Genomic DNA, 26,298 nt, shown 5'->3' with positions numbered 1-26,298 from the left:
TAAATTGACCCTTCAGAAATGTATGTAAACTTCCTCCCTTTCAGTATCCTAGCATGATCACCTTAGCTCTCTCTAGGTTTGCCTAACAATGGGAACTCATATCTTCTTCTTCCTTGATTTTTAAATTAACAATGCAACTTTGGGCTAAAAGTCAATCAATTTTACCTATTTGTTTCAACAGGTCAACTATTGGCTTTGCTTAACAATTCTGATGTTTTATCTCCTTTATTTTGCTCCTTTTCTAACTTCTTTAGATACAGACTTCATTCCTTTGCTTTTCCCTTTCTCATGAATAAAGGCATTTTTGTTGGAAAATGCCAAAAAAAATTTATTCAATTAACATAAGTTTGATCAATAGCAACAAAATAAAGTTGTTGAGTGAAAGGAAACTTCATAAAATTCTGATACTATAGAATAATAAATTTGAGATTACTTATCCTTAACACCTACATGTATAGATAGTATATATAGTAATAGAGCATAGTACACACTGCCAACAAGTTTTTCACAAGATTTACTGAACAGCCAAATGCGTGTCAGGGACATCATCCATGAGTTGTTAACCCGCACCACCACGCTCTCCATGACTGCTTTGCCATTGGCCAACATCTCCAGACTTCTGCTTGCAGTGATGGCAAATGTCCGTGTGCACATGCCAGGGAGGCAGACAATGGCACATTTCTAGGCCCTCTGCAGCTTGAAGATCAATCGACAACTATAAATTTGACACAAAACAACTCGAATTCAAATGTATGGAGGATGGATTGATATCTGAGGTAAACTGAAGCGACGCTTCAAAATAGTCCAGAAGCACAAATGCACCATTTCAAAAGTAATTACTCTACGATACGAGTGACTGACAAGCTTTCTGATTCCGTTGAAAAAAAAAATGGAAAACTTGTTTTGTATTAAGTAGCCAATTAGGTATCTTCTTTGAATTTGTATATCCTTTTGTGTGATTTTTAAAGGCCAATCAATAAAATTAAAATTATATGACATTAAAATAGAAGATTGAAGATGAACAGGATGAACTATTATACAAATACTCCAGTTCTGAGGAGCCTCTCATTCACAGTGTTGTAAGGGAAGTTCACAGTACAGAAATTTTTACACTACGTTACTTATCAATTTTAATTAGTTTAACTCTAACAATAAGAATTGGATAGTACTATGTAATTCAATGGACATAATTTTTGAAAGCAGTCACCACTTTAAAACACTGTTAAAGGACACTACTAACCTACAGCTAAAACTCTTAAGTATTTAAACATGCAAGAATAAGGGTGATAATGAATGTGAAAGACGATGTTGATGAAAAATGAAACTTCACCGTTAGACTTCTCTTCACGATAGGCAATCTGAAATATACACCATGTTGTTTTCTACTGCTCAAACTGTGTTTTGGCAGTTGGAGACTGTGCATTGAAACACACGCTCCGCGAAGCCTGCCTCTTTCTTCTCCATGTGGGGCAGCAAAATGGAGTCTCAGCAACCAAGCAGGAAGGATGACAAATCCTGCAGCAGGATTAATGGCAGTAGTAAAGAATTAAACAGAAAAAGAGAGGTTAGACAAACAGTTCAAGGAAGTAGCAAGGGACCAGGCTAAAGGAAGTCAGGCAGTCCCAGGCTAGCACAAAGCATCCAGGAGACACCAGATGATGTCACTGGATTGAAGACAACTCCCGTGTTGTCTGTTGCTTTGAGTCACTTTCTGAGGCCTTTCATTTATTGGCAGCTTATTATTGGCTCCATCCCCTAAATGGGACCCCTTTCCATTATGCGAACTCTGATCCTTTTAAAGTGGTTACTTCTCAGGTAACCCTGCTGGATCTGAAGCTCACTAAAGAAGTCCATATCCTCACGACAGTGTTCAGCGCCCCAATTCCTTTTCTTCAAAGACATCCCTCTCAGGCATAGGAGTGTGAGTCCGGGTCCTAAAATCATTTCCCCTCTCTAAGCATCCTAATGCTATAGTCCAGTGAGGGGACTGATGATGAAATGCCCAGGTGCACATGGAGGCAGAGACATGGATAGATGCTCCAAAGACTTCAGGTGATGCTCTTTCAGCCAATTAACAACACTCGTGAAAATTCTTTCTGAAGAACCAGGACAAGTTGGTAACATTAACTCCGAGTCTCTTTTTTAAGAGCTGGGTATGGGATTTAGGAGTCCTTATGATTTGCTACTCGTTAACCCTCATAAATGATTGAGAGGTGATCACATTTCACAAACATCTAATATACCTGGAGCCAACAGTCTCTGGTTACCAGGCTTAAAGTTTTGTGGAAGCCATTGCTGGCATGGTGATGGTAAGGTGGTGTTACAAATCCCGAGTTCTTGGGTACATGTGATTTGCACCAGGATGTGAAGGCACACTCTTAACATGCATGAGTCCATCTGAGAGAGCACTTCCTTCTCAGGCCTGAGGTGCTTCTGTGGCAGGGGTTTTGCCTGCTCCTGGGAGAACCGGTCCAGTTGCTGCTCCTTGAGAATTAACAGAACCATGAAAGTGGAGTTTGAAGATGGTGAAGTTTCTAAGGGTGCAGCACAAAGATCACAGAAGTCGTTTCACACTGCACCAATGATTCTGGCTTCCTTGAGAAGGTGCCGCTCCTCCTCCAACCATGTAACGAGAGTACTGAAACTGCAAAAGTCATGTCCTCCTCCTTGTCTCCCCCTCCATAAAGAAAACAGCATTTCCTGTTTGCATCAGCTTCTCTGTATATGTTTGCATCAGCTTCTCTGTATATGTACGAGAAATTTGGCAGCCTACAATTCAGATGGTGACAGAGGTTTCAGTGCTTCCAGAATTTGCTGGGAAGTAAACTTTTTACGAATTTTAGTTAGATTGGCAGTCAAGGTGGAAAACTGAGAGATAATTTGTTGGTAAATATTCTGTCTCTCCCAGAAGATAGTGGAGGTCTTTCGGGATAAGTGCTAGTGCAGGACAGCCCTGACCTGCAGCCTGAATTTCAGAGAGGACCGTGCCTGGGGTTGGCCTAAAGATGCAGTAGCCCAATTTAGCACACAGTCACTGATTGAGAAGCTGAACAGGAAAACATTTTGAGGGCAGAGATCCTGCAGGACATGACAGGTATTCACATGGCGCTGTAGGATGGCGGCGGCGGCGGAGGCGGAGGTGGCGGCGGCGGCTGCGGCGGCGGATACTGGGGTACGGGCGGCTGGCGGTACCAATGCGGATTCCAGGTGATCATTACAGGAACATACAGCGATCGCCCCTGGCCGTCGCGTCCCACTGGGTACCACGCGAATCCTACTGGGTAGGTCGGGTACGTGGCGTACGTGGGGTACGTTTGGTATCCAGGTATCTGAGGAACGTATTCAGTGTACGTTGCCAGGTGAGCTTGGTCTTCCAAATTTGGAATAGAGAGTCGAGGATACTGATTCTGGATAGTGAAATTGTTGGGAGCTCGGCAGTCGTAAGAAACTTGCAGTTTCCACCCCCTTTTCACTTGAAGAACTTGGGCTCCGTTAGGGGCGATTGTCGGAGTGATCAGTCCATCTTTCACATTTCTGGCCACAAAATCTCGCAGAGCTGCCATTTCAGATTCGGACAGTGAGTACACGTGTCCGCTGGGAATACTGTGTGCTCCAGGTATCATTTCTATGGTAGGGTCAACCAGGCGGTGATCTGGATAGACGTTCTCATCCACTGGAGTGTATACATTCTGGACGTAGTAATATCTCACCGGTGGGTAAACTCTGCATCCGTCTACCGGGTAATAAAATGACGGCTGTGCTGGTGGTGGGAGGGATGGTGGGATTGGAGAATACATCCGGCAGTGATATCGGCAATACTCAGAATCAAAGACTATAGACCGGGTGCTCCATGTGATGTTGGGATCATGTGTGCTCAGCCAGCGCACCCCCAGAACAACAGGGAAGAACGGAGACTGAGTCACATCAAACGACAGCACCTCACGGTGATCTCCCAAGTCGACAATCAGGTCGTGCGTTTCGTGGACAACTGGGCCCGACGCTATGGGACGTCCATCAATTGCTTCTACAAGTATCGGCCAGTCCTTGATTCTCAGAGGAATTCCATTTTGAGCAACGTATTCGTGATCAATGAAGTTGCCAGAAGCTCCAGAATCAATCATGGCTCGGACGAACAGGGTGTGTCGGCCCGGAAGATGAATCTGGAGCATCACTTGCAAGTGTGGAGATGAAGCATCATCTTGTGGGGACCTTATTATTTCTGGCCCGGTCGCTGAAGGTCCCTCTACAGCGGGGCCGGGGAGTTTCCCGCCGGCGAAGCCTTTGAGGCCTTGGCAGGACAGTTGTCGGCGTAGTGACCTCCATTTCCACAGTAGAGGCAGAGGTTCAGCTTGCGGCGTCTTTCTTTTTCTTCCTGGGTCAGGCGCATGCGGGCCCCTCCCACCGGCTCGGTCGGATCCACCTGGTGGTGGTGCGCGATGTGCGGCAACACCAGCGCCCGCGGCGGGGAGCGCGGCTTGCGAGCGGCGGCTGCCCGGGCCAGCCTTCTCTCGATGTGGATGCACTGGCCGATCAGGGCGGACAGCGACTTGGCAACTTCGAGGCGCGAGAGCTCCGCCTGGATGTGGTCGCTGAGGCCCTCGTGGTACTGGTCAATCAGCGCAGGCTCATTCCAATCCAGGTCCTGGGCAATCATCTGGAAAGCGTTGGAATAGTCGATGACGGACCCCATGCCTTGGCGCAGACGTCTGATCTTGCGCTTGGCAGCTTCTCGCCGCTGAGGGTCTTCAAAGACGTGCTTCATTTCGGTCATGAAGGCTGGGTAGTTGTGCATCAGGTAGTGGGATCGCTCCAGCTTTGCCGAGGCCCAGCGGGCGGCACGGCCGGTCATCATGCTTGTCACGAAGCAGACGCGGACGCGATCAACTGAGAAATCTCTGGTGCTCTTTTCCATGAAGAGCTGGCACTGGGCCATGAAAGGAACCAGCGTGTCTGGGTTGCCGTCAAACTTCTCGGGAAGGTCGTCTGGGCACTCTTCCTCTACCGGGGTGGGTGGGGCAGCAGCCGCTGCAGCACCGCGGAGCTCGATGTCATCTTCCTCGTCCTGAGGGGCAGGCTCCACTTGCTCACGAAGGGAGGTGTTCTCCTCTGTGAGCTTCTGCACCTGGTTCTGCAGGTTGTTGTTCTCCTCGGACTGCTTCATGACCTTCTCTCTGAGGGAGTTGATCTCTTCAGAGAGATCGTCCCGCCTTCGTTCTGCCAGGTTGGGGATGTACTGGCCCCTCTGGCCGCTGCGGGAGGAGGAGGCGGAGGCGGAGGCGGTGGAGGAGGAGGGAGCGTTGGGGGGAGGAGGAGGAGGAGGAGGGGGGCAGTCGGGCCCCAGGGTGAGAGTTGGGGTGGGAGGAGACCTCCCAGGTGTGGCTTCACTCCTGTGGGGATGGAGGCCTGGGTCCTGGCCTCCTCTTCCACCCTTTCTTCTTTTTGTTTTCAAAAGCTTTTTGTTTCTGTAAATGAGGATAAAAGCATAAATTCAGCATACACATCCAAAGCAACACAATACAAAGAAGATTTTAGCATTTAAAGTATCTACCAAAGTACTTTAAATACATGAGTATTTAAAGTATCTCTTTGCTCTACCTGCTTACATTAATAGGTAATAAACAAACACCCTGCAAAGAAAAGAGAAAGAAGTTAATCAATTAGGACAATAGATAATGAAAAGCAACCTACTTTTTGATGTCCAAATGACCTTTGCTCCTCAAAAGTCACCTGTTCATTATGATTCAACAATTCAGAACTGTATCAACAGCCCGCTTACTTTTACTGATTATAAAAGAACTACTGAGACACTCCAAACAGGTAGTTTTATATTAAGAGAGCAGAGCAAGAAACTTTCAAGGCAAAGATGGATACCAAATAAATTACACAAAATAAAGCCAAAATGATAACTGTTAATAGAGAAGTTACCTGAAAAATAGCTAATATTCTAGCCAATAGGGAACCAAAAAAAAGAAGGGGGGAATTAAAATCACAATGCTTCTATTCATCAACCTTGAGGGGAGGAGGGGTGTGCTGGCAACTGTCACCATGCTGGTCCATCTCTACAGAGAGGGTACCTGGTTACCAAAACAATGACAACCGTCACAAAACCCACAGGATTACTTTTCTGACCATAATTTGATTTCCCAAAGAGAATTCTCTATGGGACAGAAATGGCACTAAGCAGCAATGTGTGTATATCAGTTTCCCTACTTATTATGCAGTCAATCAACAAGTATTAATTGATGTCTCCTAGAAGCTGGGCTATAAAATGGGACATTCAAAGAAGCCCAATAATAGTACACTTCAAACTTATAATAAGGATTTAATTAAAAATTGCAGGTAAAGTACACAGTGATTGTTCAATACCTGTTAGCTGATATTAATAAAGTTATTAATAAAACAGCAAGGTAATTCTCTGTGTAAAGAGCTTGGGATTAAAACAGGGAAGGGCTGTAACTATGGCAACCTGGGCATGCATTTCCCACCTAAAGATATATATATAAATAAATAGTGTGTTGGTCACACAAATCCAGGGCCTCATTTGACTTGCAAATCACTAGTTTGCAATGCCTCGTTTTTAAACAAGATTTGTCAGCACAGCCCCACCCAAAAGTTTGTAATTTAGGGACGGATAGGGCTGTACTCCTAGGGGGTCAGTGGTGCTGTGTGTGTGTGGGGGGGGTGAGAAGATAAAATATCCTAATTATTTGTATGGTGACAACAAATCACACATACAATAAAATCATCACTTCCTGTGTACTTCCTGAAAACAAGGTTAAATGCATCTAGAGGAATTCAATTATTTTAACTTTTCGATGATTTTTTAATGAGCAAATTCTCATATTGGAAAACTTTAGGAAGTGCTCAAAAGTTTAAAAACATAATATATAAAGCAGGCAGACTGCCTGTTCACTAAGTTTCAACTTCGAAGTCCCACCCACCTGTTCCTCTGTGACTCATCAAGGCAAAAGTGGACACCAAATTAATTAGATAAAATAAAACTTTTTATTACATAAAAAGGTAAATGTGTTATTTAGAGAAGTTAGGTGAAAAACAGCTAATATTTCAACCAATAGGGTTCAAGGAAAAAAAAAGGTGATGGTAATCAAACATGATGCCTGTAATCCTCAGTCCTGTCCCTGGCTTGAAGAAATACCCCTTCCTCCTCCTCCTTTCCTAAGACCCCTCCTAATCCTTTAGGCCCCTCCCCTGCCCCAGCCCCACCACCCACAGCTACTTTCCCTATGGCCTGCGCTGTTGGGATGGCCTCTCCAAGGAGTGGCTATACAGCAAGCAGAGTCCTTAAGGGACAGAATTACTGTACCATTTTAATAGTCTTAACTTGCTACTTAATTACTTTAATAACTTAGGCTATAAAAACAATGAATAATTGACATTCAAGATAAAAAGTTTAGAAAAAATTAGAAGATGCAATTAATACATCATAGCCTGTGACATTCAGTTTCATTTCCAACTCCTTAAAGACAATTATACTGGTAACACTCAGAATATAAGGTCACAAAATAATGCAATTATCACTCATTAAATTAAGAGTTTTAATGTCCCATTAAAAGTAACTAATAAGCACAGGTCAGGTGACTCAGGTGCCCCTTCTGTCATCTAGACATTAATACTTTCAAAACGTAGAGATAAGACTTCCAAAAAGGCATTCATAGCATGGCCTGGTGGAGCCTGACACGGGTTAGGAAGGTTAACAACCTACATGTCAATCACAGTCACTGGGGTGGGCTTTATTGAGGCCCAGCTCTGATGGTTTTAACATCTGCAAAACACAATGATAGGACAGAAATAACAATATTAGGAAATCAGCCAACAATTATTGTATTGTTTAGGGAAACAGGAGATCAATAAGAGTTTAAAATTCAAAAGCTTCTGATAGACAGGAAGGTCACAAAAGTGAGAAGAGACTAGCACTGAAAACTGGAGGGGCTGCAACTATGTAACTTGGGGATTCATGCCCCCTCCCCAAAGACATTCAATTCATTTAAAATTTTTTAATCTAATGCTGGTCAAACAAATTCAGGGCCTTATTTGGCCTACAAGGTCACCAGTTTAAGACCCCTGACCTTTACCAATATCAGGCCTTAGGAAAGGGACTCTAAGGCCTAAAAAAGAGAACTGCCCAGAGCAGAGTAGTTTAACCATTAAAGTGTTAGGGTAGTGGGTAGGCAGGTTAACAGTTAGTGTAAGTCAAGTTTAAAAATGTTTAAAACAGCACCTGCAGCACGAGGTAACATGGGAACAGGAGCATTGTGACTTAATTTGAATTACAGAACCATGGCTCCTTAACAGGCCCCCCCACCCCCCTCAGCCCGCAGTAGGGGCTGGATTGGGGAGGCCGGGTCAAGGGGCCCCATTCCTAAAACATGAAAGGACACACAGCATAAAACCAAGCCACTTGGGACAGATGCCATGTTTACATATAAAAAAGAGTTCAGTGTTAGTCTATTTCGGAATTAAATACATTTGATTAATCTTTAACTCTTCACAATGACTTCTAAAAATTTCTATTCCTCAAACTCATCAAAGAGTAATAGTAGCCCCAAACCGCCACACGTTAAACATCCATTAGGAAATGATACTTCATTAAACAACGCTTGTTTTACATTTTCAAATGTTGTCCAAATTTTTTTTTGAGTACTATGTGTACTATTTGTGAAATGCAAATTCTATTAATATGCATATGTTTTTACCATTGTTTTGAACCTCTTTAAAACGCAGATACAGAATTTCCAAAGAAGAGGGGCGTCAAGGTGTCAAGGTGGGTAAAACGGGCATGAGGACTTACTGAAACCTGTAATTATGATAAGCACATGTTATCCATATTGTATACATGTTGAGGAGTGCCGGGCTGTGTCAGCCCCGCACCCCCCGTAAGAAAGTCCTGACTCACGGTTTATAATATATGGAACCTGGCTTTAAAATTTCTTCATTTAGTTAGAAACATAAACATGGTATATCTGACTGGCAGTAAGATATAAATTTGTTTTATATTGATGTTTAATAATGCCAGCTAAAATCCTCAATCTGTATCTTGTAATGTAAACACTTTATGTTACATTACACAAATTTTAAATATGACAATTATGTACCATTAAATAATCCACTTGTCTCAAATTTAAATAATTAGCTTTTGCATTTTATTTTTAAAAAGCTAATTATTTGGAATATTTTACATTAATTTAGTTGTTTTTATTATAATTACAGCTTACATCATTAGAGTTTAAAAATGCATACTTTCTGTCTTTTTTCTTTTTTTAAGGGGAGGAATGCCTTGGACAAATCAGGACAGTAAAGCACCAGGGGAAAGCTCCAGGAGCAAGAAACCAGAACACGCTTGCAGAACTTCCTTGCAGACACCAAGGAAGACACCGAGTAAACCAATTTACTCTGTACATTTAACACATATTTAATGAATGCCTACCATGTGCCAGGCACAATTCATAAATATGTAGGCAGGTTAGCCAAGGCTAATGCCCTAGAGATCCAAGAAAAAAAATCCAGCTTCATAGGCATGCAGATAAATGCCTCATCCTCGCTCAGAGGCCAAGCCAGCAACACCAATAAACCACTTAAAACCCCTCTATGAAACACAGTTCAAGTTGTTCCTTATTTTGTATCCATCGAAGCATCCGATTCCAGTAGGTCCCACCACAGAGGTCCACTAGTGTCTCAAAAAAACCCTTAAATGTGAAAGTATTTAAAACATTTTATTTCTCATTTGTAGTAAAAACATTTAGCTGGATTGCCCTTAGAGGCGCCAGCCATGTCATCTTAGAAGCATCCTTCATAACCCACTACCAGGCGTTTAAATTGTGGGACTATGTTATCTACCATACGCAAAGTGCTTATAAAAAGTGCTTATAAATGCCAGGTATAATTACTATTGTTGTTAATTGTTCTTATTTATTATTCTTATATTTGTTAGACACTAGTGAATAAAAAGCAAAACCAGCGCAGCAGAGAAACTGCAGGTGGGCGGGGCTGTGCAGCCAGGCTCGCGCAGTGAAGGCACGCAGGCGCAGAGGGGCTGGGCCTGATGGGAGGGGCTGGGGGCTCCCAATGCGCAGGCGCAAGTGGCTCTGCGGGAGGCGGGGCTGTTGCCCAGCTCAGAGGAGGCAGGCTCAAGGAGAGGTGGGGTCTGGGGCAGCCACGTCAGGGGAGGCGGGCTCAGGGAGAGGCGGGGTCTGGGGCAGCCACGTCAGAGGAGGAGGGCTCAGGGAGAGGCGGGGCCTGGGGAAGCAGGGTCTAGGAGGCGCGCTCTGGGAAGGCGCGCTGCAGAGGAGGCGCGCTCTGAGTAGGCGCTGGGAGGCGCTAAGCACGCTCTGAGCAGATACTGCAGAGAAGGCGCGCTAGAATGGGCGGGGCAGGTCTGAGAGTGGCTGCATGCCTCTCCCACGATCCCCCCTCCCGAAACCCCTCCCACCGCCCTCCAACAGCCAGATTCATTTCATGCAACAAGAGCAATCACCTCCAGATCCAATCCCCCCCTCCAATACTAAGCAAACCAACAGTTTCCACAAACTGTTGCTGGACGCCAATTCGCGCTGCCACTACAACTACACCACTACCTCAATCAAGCGCAACTAGGCAAGGCAACCCGCTCTGCCACCACCAAAAGATTCCCTTTTACACACTCAAGTCAGTGCCCCTTTACTCCACTGCTATAGCAGCAATGGTGTGGACAGAATGTTAAACACTAATTTTTGCCCAGGGCTCCATTTTGTCTAACAGCACCATCATGCAGAGAACCGTCCTGCAGAAAAACATAGTGGGAGCCATTCCAAAAGGTGTGTTAGAGACAAAGGGTGGGGTCCCCTTCTAAGAAGACAGAGTAATCGTACTTTGCAGCTCATGTCCCTCTACAGCTGGTCTTTTTGTAGCACGCGAAACAGTGCAGCTTGTGTACCTCTGGGCTGTTACTACTTTGTAGCGCATTTTAGGTGCAAATTATTCTGCAGCTCATGTACCTCTGCAGTTCCTGTGCAATGAAGCGCTATTGTGGTGCTAATCGTATCATTTTCCTAGCGCTAATCTGCAGCCCAGATTTTGTGCATTTAAAGCGCAAATCAGTCATCAGTCCGCAGCTCGTATGTGGCTGCACTTCATACTGGTTTGTAGCACAATTGAAGCGCCCATCAGTCTGTAGCGCATTTGAAGTGCCAATTTGTAGCGTACTTGAAGCGCTTATCAGTTTGTAGCGCATCGAAGCGCCCGTCAATCTGTAGCGCATTTGAAGCGCTTACCAGTTTGTAGCGCATTGAAGCACCAATTAGTTTTAGCACCTATCACTTTGTAGCGCATCTAAAGAGTAAATTGATCTGTAGTTCATGTCTGTCTGTAGCTCACGTCTGTCCACAGCTCATGTCTGTCTGCAGCCCGTATCTGGACTTGGGTCCTGGAAATCAAAGCCGTGAAAGCTTGGTTTCTCCACTCTCTTTTGGGGTACAGCCAGTGAAGGCGTGACAAGGTTTGCATGGAGACATTCATGGGCGCTACTCCATCTCCCGCAGCTCCCGCTAAGGACGGGGAATGAATGTGATCTTAAAAAAAAAAACATCCTCACCGCATACTCACCACGCGAGGACTCCTCTGCGAAGACACGAAGGACGGGGTCCCACACCTGCGCCAGGCGTGGGCTCCGCTGGGTGCTCCGCAGCCCGGAGTGGCTCCGGACGCGAGCCCGCTCAGCGGACCTTCCGCGAGGCTCGGTGGACCCTCTTCGCTGTTCTCCTCAGGTCACCGTCAGGTTTCTTCGACACACACCAACCGAAGTTGAAGCGCGTGTACCAGGAGCGCCGACTGGGAGCCTTATATAGGCTGAACAGAGGAGGGGGGCGCCAAATCCCAGAGTGCTCCGCGGGTTAGGGGGCGGAGGGGGAGCGGGGGCGGAGGGGATGGGGGATGGGGGATGGGGGTGGGGGCGGTGGCCACGCTACACTGGCCCGCCGCTAGGGGGAGTACGGGATTAAGGAGGGGGTGCAGGATGCTGATGCTGAACTGGCCAAGCTGGGAGGAAAGAAGAAAGGGAGGGGAGGGGAGAATCGAGGACGGCAGGCCTAGCCAGGCCAAGAATGCAATTGCCCCGGTGGTGGGAGCTGGGAGACCCTTGTGCTTGGACGGGACAGGGTCGCGGGACGCGCAGGATGAGCCCCGCGACCGCTGGCACCTTCTTGCTGACAGGTTAGTGGCCCGCGCGCGACGGGAGGTCCCGGGGCCAACAGGCCACCGCCTCCCCATCCCCCGCCCGGGTTTTGGGTACCCGGGGTGTCAGCCCTTCTTCCTCCCTCCGCCCCCACTGCACCCCTTCTCCAAGACGCCCCGCACCCCACTTCCCGGGCCCTGTGCGTCCCTTCCCAGGCTTGACCCCTGGCCTTTTCTTTTTTTCTCCGCGCCCCCGCGGGCCCCTCCCTGCCAGGAGCGCGCAGAAATTCCATCTCCAATTTCCACTCCCCACCCCACCCCCATCCCCAGCCCCGGTTGCGGACCTCTCCCGATCCCTGCAGCAAAGAGCTGGGGGTCGTTGCCCATTTTCTCGGGTGCCCGTTACCCCGCGAATGGGGCTCTGCGGGCCGGAGGCGAGCCGCAGGAAATGGATGTCAAGCTGCGTTTTCCTCTACACAGATCTTTTTTTCTTTTTCTCGAATCCGATCGGGAGAGAACACAAAAATGTGCATTTGAAACACCGAATGCCCCGTTTTCCTAAACGCTTTTCTTGGGGGCGGAAATCCCATTTTTTTTCTTAGGTTTTACGGAGCAGGGAAGCGGAGTCCTGAACTGCTGGGAGCTAAACAGGGCGTTCGGGTCAGGGTTAACCCCGGCTGGGAGCCAGAGACGCTGCAAACAGCACCGTTTGCCCCACCAAGTGCACTATTTCGAGAAAGCAAAAACAATTAAAAACAGCTGTGGATGCCTCCAGCGAGCTTGGCGGGCTTCGGAGGCTCCCAGCTACGGCCTTTTGGTGGTGATTACGAGGTTTACGCAGAGACCTAGCGCTCTACAACGTTACATTTTTCGAAATCTTGTAGGGTGAACGAATACATTTAGTCACGGTAACGGCACGTCTAATCCTTTCAAGCGTGTTGGCGAGATTCGGCCACAAACATCTCTGTGTATTTATTCGTATAAACATATATGTTTTACGTTAGAGAAAATTGCAGTGAGTTACAAGACTCTAAAATACTGATGAAGGATGCTTAAAAAAAAAAAAGCCTCAACACGGATTTCCATTTAAGCGCCTCAAAGTGTTAGGCGCAGAGAAAACGGACAATCTGTTGATAATCTTAGTAAAAGAAGTTTAAGTTAAAATGGAAAACCAAATTGTCCACAACTGAGTGAGGTTCCTGAAACACGGATGAGACACATTCGTATTTGGAGGCTAAAATTGGGCATATTTTAGTAACATCGCTACAGATTATTTTATGCTTAAAGGATAAAGAAGAATTTGACCCATTGTAGGTGGCAGAGTAGCAGGGATCGCACTTAAGGCGAGCCTTTCTAGGAATAAACAAAACTGTAGCACGCTGAGATTTTACTTTTTATTAGAAATAAAATGTGGACTCTCAGATACATGGATGAATGAAGTGCAGATTTCCAACAATGAAAGATATTTTTCTAGGAAGTTGAGTGAACACAATTATACTTTTCGGAAGTGCCTTTTAATCTTTAAGATGTTCACCCTTTTCTCCAAGATAGAATAATTTCAGAATTTCTTACGTTTGCTAGAGTACTGTTTTGGTGACCACCAGACTGTCAAATTCTTAGCATTTTTTTTTTTATCCAGAAAAGTTACTTCACCTAGTTGTTAACCTATAGACATTCTTTTTCTAAAAAGTGAGATTAAAAACCAGTATAGATGGTAGGGAAAATTCAAGTTTAAAAATCTATCCCAAGACTTTTAAAGTTTGAATCAATTTACTTTTTTTTTCAAAATGTTAACCAGCATTTTTTTTGGTTAAAAAAAAAAGTTAGTATTATTTTTATCATAATAGGAGTAATTTCTATTCATTGTACAAAATTCATGGAAAAAAACTCCAGAAAACTGGAAAAAAATCAAGAAGAAAATCAAGATCACCTGTAACCTCTTCATCCTGAGATAACCCCAGTAGGCATGATGAAGTCTACTTTTTCAGACTTTCTCTATGCGTATATGTGTACCTAAATAATATATTTTTTTATAGAGTTAAAAATTAAAGTGGGATCAAATTTTCCTCCATTATTTTCTTTCCAAGGAGGCTTAACTATCAAATAACATTAAATTGGCAGAGTTTTTTTTAAAGGAAATAATATTAATTACTTTTTCTAACTAAAATTTTAAATGAACAACCTTAGTACATAAATATTTAAAACCAGAGAACTGAGAATTTCCTTTGATCTCACTATTCTAACATACACGTAGTTATCATTTTGGTGTATCTCCTTGTGTTTCTTATTCCTCTATATATGAAATAATTTATACTTTGCTTAGAAATAGAATTTTCTAAGGAAAAAAATCAGTAGATATATAATTTTGAAAACTTTATCTAAAACAATGTTAAGATGAAAACAAAATACCTTAATAGACAAATACTTCAGATAACATTTTTTTATTGTGTAAAACTACAAAACAATGTTAAAAGTCAAACCCCTCCCCCCAAAATTAATAGACAATAATTTTAAACACTTTTGATGTTTAGTATCATAAGTGCATTTTGTATTTTCTCAAATATTTGTTCCCAATGTTGACTATTTCTTACCCATTTTTCACAAGACTACATGTAAAGCAAAAAGAGGTGCTAATGTGCGTTATTTATTTTACCAAATAATAACTTGGCATTGTATTTGGATATTTTAACCCACTTTTGTGAGAATTTGGTGTGGGTCTATAAAGCTGTTTTTTTACCACCTGTATTTAACTTTTAGTGTAGTGAGAAAATTGTATTTCAGAACAAAATGGGATTTTCACTTGTTAAGTAATGGCTAGACTTTCTATTTGGACATTTTACCTATTTTATGACAATTTGCCATGTGTCTATGAAGCTGTCGATTTACCTCATGTATTTAGCTTAATTTCTCAGGTGGTGGGAAAATAGTATTTCAAACCAAAGTGGAATTTTCGCTTGTTAAATAATAAGTGGACTTTCTAATTGGACATTGTATCTATTTTGAGTGACGATTTGCTGTGGATCTATGAACCTGCTGATTTACCATATGCGTTTGGTTTGACTTTTAAGATGGTAGGGAAAATTTATTTCTAAGCAAAGTAACAGTTGTCAAATATTAACTGGACTTAGTATTTGATCATTTTATCCATTTATTATGTTTGCCATAAATCTAAAAGCTATTGATTTACTTCATATATTTAGCTTAACTTCTAGTACAGTCAACAAATTGTATTTCTAAGCAAAGTGGAATTTTCTCTTGTCTCTCAGACATTGAAAATAGCAAAGGATAGCACCAGAGAAAACGAGGGAGACAACCTCAAAGAGATCAAGATAACATGTATCCAGTTTCTAAGACTGGTTTTCCACTGATGAAAATCATGCTCTAAACAAAATGCCGAAGCAGTGAAGAAACCCTGACATGTTAAAAAGTTCTCAGATATTCAGATTGTTTGGGATTCTAATAAGTGAAGTATTAATAGATCATATTTTCTCCCAAATAACCAGCCACATTGTTTCTTTTTCTTTTTCACTGTTTGCACTTACTCTGTCTGACCCTGTTTTCTTAAAACTTACCCTTACTTCAGTTCTAAACACCAAAGTGCAAATTCTGTTGCTGGTCTCATTTCCTACTTTTAGAGTGAAAAAGGGCTCTAGGTGAATAGATGATATGAGTTTATGTGTCCATTACAGATTGTTAGGCTGCAGCTCTGTTTTCGTCCAGAGCTTCACAGAAATATTAACATGATGATTTTCTTTCTTTCCACCCTCTCCAGCAGAGACAGGCAGAGACAGACAAGACAGACAGACAGACATGGACAGACAGACACACTCGTACACACACACAAAACATCCAGGCTTTTTCTAAACTTCAGGATCCGCTTCTCCAGTCTGCTATCTCCCTGATTTCCAGAAACATTAACCGGAAAGCAGCAATGCAAAATTCAAAGAAAAGAAGCTAGTGTTTCTAAGTATCAACAAGTCTTTTCAAATGAATATTCTTCTGATTCGGGTTTTCAGGTTGATAGGATCAAATATAGTCTCAATGCTCTTAAAGCTGTTTCACATGAACTGCCTCCAAGCAAAATTCTCTCAAAGCCAAATTCCGAGTCTTCAATTTTTTAAACAATGCAACTATGGTAAAGACAGTATTGAATAAAGAAAAAAATCACAGTCTGACACTAGAACAAACATTTCCATTGATGCTCCGTCCCTTCTCTTCTTTGTTCTGTGTGCATATACATCTTTACATGACTATAATTTTAATATGTGTAGATTTGTTACACTTTGTTTTGAAAGATAAGTGAATCTTGCTTTCAGCAAAGCATTTGTCAAGGCTTTAGGATGCTCTTGTGTGTGAGGTGATGTGTAAGACCAGCAGGATTGCTTTGTGAGCGTGAAACAGGCTGAACTAGCACCCGCCAGGTTTGTGGGTTTCTGGGTTTGGGTCCGGGAGTGGTCCCTAGTAAAGGATCACAAGCCTTTGCCCTGGGTCTTCTCTTCTTCAACATTTTTGTGAATGACTTTGGTGAAGATCTAGGATGCTTGCTTTAAAATCCATAGATGACTTGAAAAGGGATAACTGTTACAAATGGATAACAGAATTTAGAGTTAACATGGTTTAAATAGGCTGCAATGCTATGCAAAAAGGTGTTTTATAGCAGTAAATGCATCATAATTCATTGGTGTGTAAGAAAGGAGGTGACTTGATATAGTGGCGATTTTAGAGGAAAAAGGGTTAATATGAACCAGTGGCGTGATGTGGCTGCAAAAAATAAAATAAAATTTAGATTCTGGTAATACTATAGTGTCCATATGTCACAAAAATTAATAGGACCCAGCTCTAATTAACCACATCTGTAGTATTGTGTCCATTTCTGGCTGTCACATTTAAAGAGAGATGCTGACAAATTAGACAACTTCCAGAACGGTCCATGGGGATGGTGAGAGGTCTGGTAATCCTGTCATAGGAGGTATCCTCAAAGGGTCTGGAAATGTTTAGCTTGAAGACTAAAAGTAGATGTAAACTCTCTTCTGTTTGCTTCGGAAAGCAGAGCTAGCATCAGTGAGTGGAAGGTAGAGATGGATTTCAACTCGAGACTTGCTAACAGTTAGTGCAGCTTAGCAAGGGAATCAACTTAACACCTTTACTTGGTCTATTCTTTTAAAATATCAGAAATAGTCACCTTTCTTGCAATGAATATTTAATTTGAAGGCCGTGATAACGTGTTAGTGTAGGACAGCAAAGACACTTGTAATGGAAACATTTTGTTTTCTGATAAACTATCTGACAAGAATAGTCCTACGTGTTGCAAGTTGATCTCTTACAACTTGAAAATAGCTGCAACTGGGCAATTTCATACATTCCTGCTTCCCTTCTCATTCCATTTCAAACATGAAAATCGGAGAAGAGAATTGAAGATTTTTTTTTTTCCCTGCAAAGTATCCTGGCCTTAACTTGCTTCCTAGAGTTAGTCCTTTCCTGGTGTTTCTTGCTTGCTGGGAGCAGGTTGCTAGGGCAGAGTGGCCATGGATGCTGGGGGTGCCCAGGGTTAAGGGGGAATAGGCTGCTACTGGCCGCTGGTCCGGGACAGCTCAGCCCTCGGCTGCTAGATCCTTTTACCCAGGGGGAAATGTGGGATAATTCTTCCTTCTGCAGTTTTTCACTCTCCTTATATGTCCTTGCAATACTTAAAGTTACAATTTTTGGCTTTTCAACAGAAAGTAAAACCTTTTAATCAAAACTAACTTCAGTCCCTGTGCTCTTTCAACTTCTCTCCATTTCAGGTTAGCCTGCTTTCTGACTGCCTCAGAGGCACATTCTTAGTGTCTCAAACATGACTTGGGGCAGACTTTTCTATCCTCTCCATCTGCCAATTATTGTTTATTTTGATAACCATATCTAACTTTGAAAATGTGATTGGTAATTTGTGGAGTACAAATTAATACTGCACACAGGACCCTACCTCTGAGGAGTGATAACCTGTAACATATCTGACTCCCCAGAAATTATTTTTATGCCGTGGAGCCTTGAAAACTAAGGGAAACTGATGAGAGATGTGAAGAGAGCAGAGAACATTCTTCAGACAATTTTTTTTAACCAACTTTTTCCTGTTTCTTTCTCTCCTACATCTTCCTCCCACACCCAGAACTTTCTCATTCAAAGTGTTAGATCAGAAATATGGTCACTCTAACTCTGACCCTGTGAAGTCTATGTTTAATGTTGAACAGGTTTTTCCTCTCCTTATTTTCTCTATCTTTTATGAAAGTGCCGTGCACTTTTGTGGGATTGTAATAACGCACGGGGCAACTTGTGATGGCTTGCTTCCCAGTTGTTGAAGATGCCACAGGCGTTCCTGGGCTGAGCTCATATTTCCGAGAGAGAAATGCTCAAAGAGGAGGTTCTGGCTTGTCAACTCTCGCTCACCTGATCCGCAGCCGGCTGCTTGCAATTCCTTGAATGCAGTGCTTGCTCCTGCTCCTGGGCTCGGGAAGTAAATAATCCCCAGTGTTTTAATTTTAAAACTTTAAGAAGTTATCTCAAAAAATGAATAGGTAGCCTCAAAACATGAGTTGCTGGCATGATTATTAATGTTCTTGAAAAAATTAATACGTTAGTAAGGCTAACGTGCTATTTTCTTCTTGGGTCACTTTGGTAGAATTTTTATTTTTTATCTCTTCATCTGAGAATTTTTTTGCAATATTTATGCAATAGCAGTTTAAAGGAGTTTTATTACTTAAAAAGCACTCATCTTTAGCTCATCTCACTTTCTACTTAATTGCCTTGGACTACTCAGATTTTTGGAATAGATCTTTGGCAGTCTGTACCACAGGACTCGCCACGGCATCTGTTGGGACATGGAAGGCAGACTTTTTCTTTGCTCACAAATGAAGCTGCTCATTTAGAAAATGTTTAGGAGTTAGGCAGCTCCGGTGTAAATTCTTTCCCATTCTCTAGCTTTTTACTCATTCATCTGGTCATCACTTTGATTATTATGGAGATTTGGGGTTTGCTTCAAATTTGAAAGAAGAGCTTACAGTTAATTTTCCTATAGCAGTTACAGTGACACATTTCAGTTCCCGATTTCTTCAGCAATAGGTATGGAAGTAAAGTTGATCTTTTACCTTGGAAAGCAGAAGAAAAGAAAAAATTAGCCCCGAGGGTTTTTTTTTTTTTCCTCCGTAGCAAATTGGTTGTTTCTCGCCGAGCGGTAAAATGACATTGGCTTTTCTCTCCTATGAAATAGTTAATCCATGTAGCACTTTTAGTATCTTTCCTTTTCTGTAGTGATGGAGTTGGTTCTAGTCAAAGACCAGCCCTGCAGAAGTGGAAACAGAACAGGTTGCTACATGTGCTTATCAGAATGTGAAATGTACGTGGTTTTTTGTCTAGCTGTTTCACTTTTAGGAGTTCAGCTTACAGATATACTCAATGAAAGTGCTTAAAGATAAAAGAATAAGGATGTTTATTGTAGTAGTAATAGTAATAATGAAAAACTAGAAAAATAGTGGTCATCTTTACTAACTAATAGTTCTTTTATTCATTTATTTTTTGGGTGTCGACTGGTCTTGAGACTCCGTGTTAGATGCTGGGGAATACACAGTCCTGGCCGTCATGGAACTTGTACATTAGTAGGGTTGACAGGGATTAATCAAATAATCGCGCATATAAATGTGTCCTTAGAACTATGGTAAGTGCTACAAACACTGCTAGAATTTCTAAGTAGGGGATTTGGCCAGACGGGGATTAAGGAAGGCTTCTCTGAGGAAGTACTCAGATCTGAAGGATGAGTTATTGTTAGTGAGATAAAGAGGAAAGGTATATCTGAGGTAAAAGGAGGAACTCCATAGTGGCCCTGGGGCAGGTTGACATGGCAGATAGAAGTTGCTGGAAGAAGTCCAGTGAGGTTGGAGCCCAGAGAGAAGGGGGAGCACAATATAAAAGGAGGCTAGATAGGAGGTGGGGGAGCAAATTTTGCAGGACCTGTCTGACCACCTTAAAGAGTGTAATCTTTATCCTAAAACCAATGGGAAGTCTTTGCAGGGGTTTAAGTAGGACATGATCAGATTTGCATTTCAAAAAGAGCACTTTGGCTGCTTTGTGAAGAAAGAGTTGGAGGGGTCAGAACAGATTGCAGCAGACCAGGTGGAAGGCTACTTTAGGAATCTAGAATAGAGATGATGACCTCTGGGCTAGGGTGGTGATGGGGAGATGAAGGTAAAAGGGACATTTTGAGGGATAAACAACAACAGAAGTGTGTTGTAGATTGCATTTGGGGTAGAGTTGGCAGGAGGAGATGTCAAGGATGATTTCTAGATTTCTGTCATATTCATGAGGATGTATGGTGGCACCATTCACAGGATGAGGAATGCCAGAAGACGACCAGACTTTAAGGGAAAGATCAGGAGTCAGAGTTTGGACAGGCTGATTCAAGGTGATGATAAATAAATTATGATTGAGCCATACAACACAAAGCTATGTAATCTTAAAATGTGATATCATGTAAACATGTTCAAGATATATGCTAAGTGAAAAAAGTGTGATTGCTTTATGTAAAAAAGAGCATGGTGTATGTATGTTTATATGTATATGTGTACAAACGTATTTTTGCATATGTACAGAATATGGAAGGATGCAAAGACTATTAGGAGTGGATACCCTAGGCAGGGGCATGGGAGGGATGGCCATAAATATGTGAGAAGGAACTTTTATATTTTATACCCTCCTGGTTATACTATTTGAATGTATTACAATGAAAATGTATGGCTTCTATAATACAGAAAATTAATGACAGTTTCTAGTAAACACCCAATATGAGAGTATTTCTCTTTCAGAGGTTTCTTAATTGGAAAATCTCGTAAGCATTATTATATTTTTTGTTTTGAACAGAATTTTTTCCGGCAGGTTTACTTCCCTAACCCAGTAGCTCTTACACTTTGCCTTTTAATCCTTTTCCACTAGATTGCACTATTACCCCAGATTTCACCTAGTCTACGTACTGTTTGGTATTCTGCCTTTCACTAATTTTATTAATGTCAAAACAGTCCAGCATTTTGCAGATGAGGACATTAAATTGTAATGATGCATATGACTGCTGCATATATTATGTCTCTCTTTTGTTAAGGGTCCCACCGGTGCTCCTTATTTGTCCAATATTTCTGAGGTAGAACGCAGACAGTACTGTTTCTGGGCAGTAGAAACGCGGTATCTCCCTTGGTCGGGCTATTTGAGCAAAGGAGTAAAACTACCAAGAGAAGTGGATAACCCTCCCTTTTCCATTAACGATTCTATCAAACCAATACTTTTTTTACTGTACATTTAGTTTTTTCCCCCAATTTTGATATGTGTAATGCAAAGTTGAATCTTGTGCTCATGCAATTTTTGCTTTTGTTGCCTTATTTCCTCAGAATAACTACTTAGGAGCTTATGAGAGTCAGAGAGTACAAATGTCAATGTAACTCGCTTCTTATTACATCTGCCTTTCCTCAAAAGGGTTCAGCTGCCGCGCTCAACCAGTATGCCTTGGCCAGTGCTGGGAATGAAGACTTGCTGAGATGCCACGTGGAGTAGGGGATGCTTGGAGCCCCGGGGCTGTTGCCTCTGCTCCTGAGCAGCTCCCAGCGTTTACTCCACTCTGCCATACAAATATTATCATTTTTCATGTGTCTCATGACCATGGAAACAAAAAAGAGAGGGATATATTCTATAATGCCACCTGTAGTGACAATAATTTTTTTCATTTGAACATCTGTTTTTTTTAAAAATCACATTTAAATAAATCTAAAATTTTCTTCATCTTATTTGAAGATTAACTGTAATTGAATAGGTCACAATTTTGAGAACATCATTATGTGCTAAGCACTCTTCTGAGGGTTTTAAATGTATTATCTCATTTAATACTTGAAGTGTCTCTATGAATTGGGCACCGTTCTGTCCCTGCCAGATGAGGAAGCTGAGGTAGGAGACACTGAATAACTTGCTCAATGGACAAAACCTGGGGTTTGATCCCAGGCAGTCTGTCTCCAGAGACTCTGATATTAACCACTACCTTTCTGTACTCCAGTTTTATTTCACTCTAAAGTCTAATATCTTACCTAGCTTGTGCTAAAATTATAAAATTCTAATAATTTTTAATTGTGTTAACTTATTACTCATGTTCTGCCATGATCGGCTGTTCTGTTTTAATAAAGTTTGGAAGCTTCTTATTCTGGCATTCTTGGTTTAACGTCTTGCTGTTATGCTTTTCTTAGGAATATCTTTTCCTGACTCCCTTCAGAGGTTGGCGTGGACAGTCCTCCTAAGCAAAGCCTTTTTTTCTCCATAGGTTCCAACTAACATTTTAGCTTTCTTCTTTTAATGGATTGTGTGTGTGTGTGTGTGTGCGCATAATGTGTGGGATTAATTTCCATGGGCATTGCTTCATTGCTAGCTATTTCTAATCTAGCAGTCAGGGGAAACTTATTTTTTCTAGAAACAAAAATAAGTTGAAGATGACCTACTAGGAATAATAGTAGTATCTCAAATTACATTAAAAATATATAGTTTACAAATTGCTCTCCCATTTAACCATTTGGGGGTAGTATTGACTAGCAGATGACATGGACTTTGCAGTCAGCCAAGAAATGGGTTCAAAATCCAACTCTGCCATGTACTAAACCTATGCCCTGGGGTAGGTTACGGAATTTCCCAGGACTTTTTATCCTCATTGTGAAATGGAGCTAATAATGCCTACTTCACATAGTTGATGATGTAAGGATTAAATTAGTTGATACGTATAAAACCTTTAGTGTAGTGCCTTGCACTTAACACTCTAAGCATGGTAGCTAATGATAATGTCAATTAACATTTTTTAGAGAGAAAAATGTAAAAACAATATTTTAACATAAGAGGCAATTTAAAAGTATCAAGGATAGTTGCATAAAGAGAAAATGGATAGGGCAAGGGAGCAACACAGTGACATGGGGAATGGTCAGAGAAGGAAAGAGATGTAGAGGACATGAGCTATATATCTAGTTTCTGGAAACAAAGTCTGCATCCCCTTCGAGAAAAATATGAAAAGAGACAGATTAACCAGTGGACAGGGAAAGACTTGACGGTTTGGTTTTACGGTGAGTGTGTTAATCAGATTAAATATCATTTGGCATATCCTGCTGTTTACTTAGACAGTGATGTTGGAGTAAGTTATTATTCATTATTTCTATCCCTTGACATTCTGATTAGCTCATCAGCAATCAGTCACTATTCACAGCTCTTCAGTTGTTTTTATTAAATAGCATACCCCTCGTCCCCCAGTCAGCAAATTATTCAGGTTTGGGAAAGAGTGGTCTCTCTTCAGAAAGTGCTTGTCTCAGGTCAGATGAAATGTAGTCAAGCTGCTACAAGACTCAGAGCAAATCATGGAATCTTGAGACAAACTTAAGTATCGTGTGGTTTCTAGGGAATTTAAGGGCATGCCAGCCACCTTTGGATTAATTCAGGCTTTGATGGTTTTTGAGAGGGAGCATTGAGGAATTGGTTAAATTGTATATCTTGGTATGCTAGCTAATTAGGTGAAAGTCTTCTTGGTTTGGGCTGTGTAAATGCAGTATGCATGTCATGCTTTGCTTTTGTGTTTATGAATTAGAGCAAAACTTACATCCAGGTACAATTGTAGCATAGATTATCATGAACCCAGTGAGCACAGTGGAGTTCCTTTCAAGGTATGAGGATGGCCCATTATCTTTGGAAAGAGTCCAAGAACCAGTCTATACAGGTTGACATTTTTTTACACATCAGATTTAATCTTGGAAAGTTATGTATAGAATAGATATTTTTTAATTGAGTCATATTTTCCCATCCTAACTAATGATATTCTCATAGGAAAAAAATTCTTTGGTCCTTTTCTAATGAAAATCAAACTTTAGGATACTAGCTTCTTTCAGTGAGTATTTTGCAATTGTCAATGTACAGATTACTGTAATTTTCTATACAAGAAGTTAGTCGAGTGGATCCATGATCTTGGACACACAATTAAAAACAAATAGTTATTTCCATGTGATTGAGATTTCTCCATCAAGGACTTGACTGGTTAGGCAGACACACCATCTGTGGCGTTGGGTCTTGCCTTTGGTGACAGTTGTTGCAATGACAGTTGTTGCGAGTTGGGCCATAAAAAATTGTATTTTTATTTAGATTTGTTGGACTACAGTCTTCTGTGATCAAAGTAGGACTTTAGATGGATCAATGTGAACTTTTAAAAAATGAATACATGGAAAGCAATGCTGGCCTTAAAATAGGGCCATATCTGTGGGATGTGTTTAAACTATTTTACCCTGCCTCTATTTTTTAACAGTTGAGGCACCAGTCACATTTGTCTTTTGAATCCTGTAAAAGCCAACTAGACTGCCCTTGTACGGGGCCTGGAAGGTATGAGCAATGATATGTTGGTTCACCCAGCAAGGATGTGCAGTGGCATTAAATCTTATGCTGGGTTAGTCAGGTTCTAAGAGCCGGAGTAGAGTGTAAGACAAAAAAATCCCCATAGGCTTAAGTTATCCTAGTAAATCCTTTAAATCTCCCATAAAATACAGTGTGTGTAGTTTTGTGTATATAACTCTGAACAATAATTCTTGTGTACAACATCGTCTGAGAACCACTGGACGAGACTAAAGGAAAGAACAAAAGGGGTGCTGTCTGGACACTCATACCATTCTTTCTTTATGGTAACTCCCCAGTCCATGGAAAAGTGGAGAACTTTAAAGAGTGCCTGCTTGCCTGCAGGATTTACTCCATTCTGCTTTAAGATCAAGCCTCTATAATTTTCAGACATGTTGATAGATTTGTTTGGTTTTGTAAGGAATGAACTAGACAACATGCATGAAAGCACCTTGCTCAGGGCCTGGCAAGATGTTGGGTTTAAATGTAAATGTTGCTTGTCAGGTCCATATATGTACATTGTTCTTTGGAAAGTTGAAGAGAAGAATTTGGCCACCTGCTTCCTGTCTTTCTAGGTTGGGACTTTCCACTGTCCAGCAGTGACTTACATGTTCTTGCAAATTGACTGTATCTGTGGGCCAGTTGGAGGCAGAAGTGGGTGAGGTTTTCAATTCTAAGGTCAACCCTACATTTGGCACATATGATGTGACTCACTGAATATACTATATACCCTTGGGTTCTCTAGGTCTTCTCTCGGTCTTCTGGAGTTCATATTTGTGTATGAGAATCATCTGATGAAATTGTGTAAGCCATTTACGTAGACTCTCCATGGTGGAGTCATGAGTGTGTTTTTAAATTTTTTTTATTATGTATTTTTTGGGGTGCCTTTGAATATGTATTTTTAGAGAGCTGCCCAGGTGATTCTTATGTAACCAGCACGTCGCCTTTGGAGTCCAGCGATCAGGAGAACACTGCGGGGCTTGGGGTATTTTGCCACCAGAGACTATAAACATTTCTGATCCTATTTTAGCTTAAATTATTTAGAAAATGACTACTGTGTTTTTCATCTAGATTTAAAAGGACATAATTTCAGTTATTAAGTGAATCAACCATTTATTAGGTGAATCATCCATAAGATTGGTCTTTTAGTAGATGTAAAATTAGTATACTTAAGTTTACGTATTTTAAAAATTAAATATCAACCAAGTCGTTTATTTGCTTTGCGGTGCTGTGGCCTTTGATTTTTTACTCCCAGGTATCACTGAAATGATCACCTGAGGTTTTGTTTGCTTGTTTGTTTTTAGTAACTTAGATTTTGAACTGAATTCTTTTTTTCGTTTTGGAAGGAAACTTGTTATTTCTCATAACTTAGTTTAAGTTTGGAATTTCACTGAAAATTAGTTTGAAAAGAAAATATACATTCCCTCTCTGATTTACCAAGCCCTGTGGACATTAAGTTTCCTGTACCCCAACACGTTTGTCTTCACTTGTCCTTACTTTCTGATTGATGAAGTATTTTCTGTACTTGTATATGCTTGGTCCCACCTATTCTAGTTTTTCTCGAATTGTATCTCATCAATTATGTTCCTTTTTATCTTCAGTCTCTTTCTCTCTCCTTATGTCTTTCCTCCAGCTTATGAACAAAATCTGTTTCCCTACACTAAAATGACCAACCCTTCTCTCCACCTTGCTACTCTTCAGTCTATCATATCATTTTATCTC

The 26,298-nt window shown here is 41.7% G+C and overlaps 2 protein-coding genes and 1 long non-coding RNA gene across 4 annotated transcripts in view; 2 read left to right on the top strand and 1 right to left on the bottom strand.

Moving 5' to 3' along the window:
- Positions 1 to 2,730: 2,730 nt before the first annotated feature.
- Positions 2,731 to 11,806, bottom strand: PEG10 (paternally expressed 10). Its single transcript, XM_058525757.1, is given in 3 exon segments — positions 2,731 to 4,270; positions 4,273 to 5,462; positions 11,588 to 11,806. Coding segments are annotated over 3 exon segments (2,367 nt in total). The 5' UTR covers positions 11,593 to 11,806; the 3' UTR covers positions 2,731 to 3,098.
- Positions 11,807 to 12,051: 245 nt separating this feature from the next.
- Positions 12,052 to 26,298, top strand: part of SGCE (sarcoglycan epsilon) — a 66,298-nt gene continuing 52,051 nt past the window's right edge. The window contains exon 1 of one of the 2 annotated variants that reach the window (XM_058525738.1): positions 12,052 to 12,204. In XM_058525738.1, coding sequence (XP_058381721.1) covers positions 12,096 to 12,204 — 109 coding nt within the window. In that variant the 5' untranslated portion in view covers positions 12,052 to 12,095. The remainder of the gene's footprint in view (positions 12,205 to 26,298) is intronic. The other variant, XM_058525729.1, reaches the window with a different exon arrangement.
- LOC131394395 (uncharacterized) lies at positions 18,948 to 22,625 on the top strand. Its single transcript, XR_009216116.1, has 3 exons — positions 18,948 to 19,852; positions 20,523 to 20,596; positions 21,655 to 22,625. It is a non-coding gene; the product is annotated as an uncharacterized LOC131394395 (long non-coding RNA).

Source organism: Diceros bicornis, chromosome 3 (assembly GCF_020826845.1).
Source record: "Diceros bicornis minor isolate mBicDic1 chromosome 3, mDicBic1.mat.cur, whole genome shotgun sequence".
NCBI lineage: Eukaryota > Metazoa > Chordata > Mammalia > Perissodactyla > Rhinocerotidae > Diceros > Diceros bicornis.
Note: the sequence above shows the minus strand (reverse complement) of the source record. Positions and strands in the feature narration are given on the sequence as shown.